Genomic DNA, 2,688 nt, shown 5'->3' on the forward strand with positions numbered 1-2,688 from the left:
TTTTATATATATATATATATATATATATATATGATATATGATATGATGGGGCTAAATAGGGTAAGATCTTAAAACATGGGCTCATTTGGTTATAGGAAGCTTGGGCAGAGTGAGGGTAAAATCTCAACAAAATAAAAAGGATAGCTTGAAACTATAAAGAACCAAAGTGCCCCCAAGGCCTAGCTCAAGTGGCAAAAGGTGGAGGATTTGTGGCTTAGGTCGCAGGTTCAAGCCCCACACCATGCAAAGCGAAGCCCGGTATTTAAGTGGAGAAGGGTAGAGGGGCGGGCCCATTATCCACCGAGTTTAGAAGGCTGTGATTGGTCCAAAGGGCGGGTCACAGACGGATTTCTCGGTTATCAAAAAAAAATAAAAAATAAGCTATGATGAAAATATAAGAGAAAGAGAAGTACTGACAACAAAATAGTAAAGATATCGAAAGTAAAAGTAACAACAGTAGTAATAAAACTGAAGAATACGGTTATGCTAGCAAATTAATAATATTACTGGAAAGGGAGCAGAAAGGTGCTCCAACCTACTACTGTGCTCTACCACTGGGAAGAGAGAAGTTGCTCGACTACTTACTGACCGTCTACCCTAATCCTCGACCTCCTTGCTTTCCTATTTAGTGTCATGTCCTCTCCCCTATTTTCGCAAATACTAACTTATTAAGTATTAGTAGTTAAACTTCTGATGTCCTCATCAAATATATGGTCAATCTATTGAAGTTAAAACTTTTAAGGTCCTACTAGTTGAAGTGGGTTTGGTAAAGTGGAATATAGGGAGGAAGCACATAATCTTCTTTTTTGATTGGTGTAAACACATTATTTTCTTGTTAAAAGGAAACACAGTTTCTCTGTAGTACTTCCCAATTTCCACTTCCTCTAAATTAGAGTCTAGATATTTATCCTGTGCAACAGTTCAGTAGTGATAAACCTTCTTGTTTGTTTTTTTAGCTGAGCGGGAGGCCGTCAATGCAGCTGAAAGGGCGGAGAGGAAGCAGCAGCTTAGAGAGAAGGTAAGATTATCTTTTCTTGGAAAAAAGGGTTAACTATGCTTGTTGAAAGTTTGAAACATGGGAATTGAACAGCACAAGGCATGATGATGCATTATATTTCTGGGAAAATTAAGATATAGTGGGGAAATGTCCACAGAAACAAACGGCCTTACCTAGTCTGACTGACCTGCAAACCTGGAATTGCACCTTATTGAACATGTGTAACCTGTCTCTTTTTAAATGTGTGGACCTGACTTGGTAAAAAGACTGACGATGACTCCGTAGATTTTGTAATTGGGATTTGATATAAGGACTAGACTAGGTTGTTGGTTTTTATATTTTCCCACAATGGTCGATATGATTATTACCCATCTTTGCACATCTTTATAGTCTATAATTACTCACCCTGGATTTTCTTAGAGTGATATAGTACTCTGGAGAAAATTGCTCAACTTGATACAAAAACTGATGTCCTCCATTAATAAGTATGGAATGGGAAAGACAAGAAAGATAAGTTTTACAATTTTATAGCCTTTTGCTTTTTAGTATCTTGTGCTTTAGGGTAGGTTCTTTAGTTTTTACTTCATGCCATGTTGGATTTACGTTGTAGCTTTTCCTGCTGCTATAGTTTCTTACATATGCAGTCAAAGTTCTTTATCCAGCTTTGAATGTTTTTGTGCATTCTGATGTACATGTTTATCTCATATCTTTTCCATTTTGAATGATCAGAAACGACGAGAGGATATGGATAGGCTTGAAAAGGAAAGACAGGCTGAAATGAGGAGCTACAAAAATTTGATGGTTGCTGATAAGATGACATCTAACAAAGACGTTGCGTCAGCGAACAAGTCCCTGCAAGAGATGGAGGAAGACTTCATGTGAATGCAAAATCAAATGGATTTAATTGTTTCAATCGCTGCCTTCGTTTACAAAATACTAAATGAGAAGCTGCTTAAGAAGAATGCAGAGAAGAAAAAGGAAGAATAGGGGGCTGGGGCGTGGGGGGGTGAGGTGATCTTTTGAAATGTTGTGTGTTCTTTTGAAACAATTATGGTCCTTATTCAAACATGATCAAATTGATCTTTGTAGGCCCGAACCTGTTTGTTAATAAGGGGTATATGAGCATATGGGTTGGAGTTCAAGCAGAAGCTTACTTGTAAAACCAGTGTTTTGATTTTAATGGTGAAGATGACTTGTTATGATTAGGAGGAGCACTTGATTGTTTTTCTTTTTCTCTCTTTTTGAATTACATATGGAGTGCAGCTTCTTATTAGTCAGCTTGCATATGTGGTCTCTTACATGGTACATCTTGGAAAAGGAATGTTACAGAACCCAAAGGTCAATTGTTGGAATGGTAGGAAATGATTTGGCCCTCAGTTGTTACTCAACATTCATTTTCTATATGCTGCCTTCCATGTGTTCCAGCTTTGAAAGAACAGAGTGGATCCAACCAACATTGACTTAACTATGGTGAAGGTCTTAACTTGCATTAGTGCCAGGGCAAGTGTTAGTAGTTCCTGGTTCACATAGGTGATGTGGTATCTCAAGAGTTTGTGGTCTAAACTAGAAAGAAATGGAGAGAGCATGTTGAGGGAAGTGGAAACCATGAATAGTCATGTTGTGAAAAGTCTGTGATAAAGTGTAGGGAAGACGACTTTCAAAAGGGACATTTCAAGTTCATTCTCTCCTCT

The 2,688-nt window shown here is 37.9% G+C and overlaps 1 protein-coding gene across 1 annotated transcript in view; it reads left to right on the forward strand.

Annotated features, from left to right (window-relative positions):
* LOC102588341 (coiled-coil domain-containing protein 25) overlaps positions 1 to 2,211 on the forward strand; it is a 9,012-nt gene extending 6,801 nt beyond the window's left edge. The window contains exons 5-6 of the mRNA XM_006366147.2: positions 957 to 1,018; positions 1,727 to 2,211. Of these exons, the coding sequence (XP_006366209.1) occupies positions 957 to 1,018; positions 1,727 to 1,879 (215 nt within the window). The 3' untranslated portion in view covers positions 1,880 to 2,211. The remainder of the gene's footprint in view (positions 1 to 956; positions 1,019 to 1,726) is intronic.
* The last annotated feature ends 477 nt before the right edge of the window (positions 2,212 to 2,688 follow it).

The sequence above is a fragment of the Solanum tuberosum genome, unplaced genomic scaffold, assembly GCF_000226075.1.
Source record: "Solanum tuberosum cultivar DM 1-3 516 R44 unplaced genomic scaffold, SolTub_3.0 scf00618, whole genome shotgun sequence".
Taxonomy (NCBI): Eukaryota; Viridiplantae; Streptophyta; class Magnoliopsida; order Solanales; family Solanaceae; genus Solanum; species Solanum tuberosum.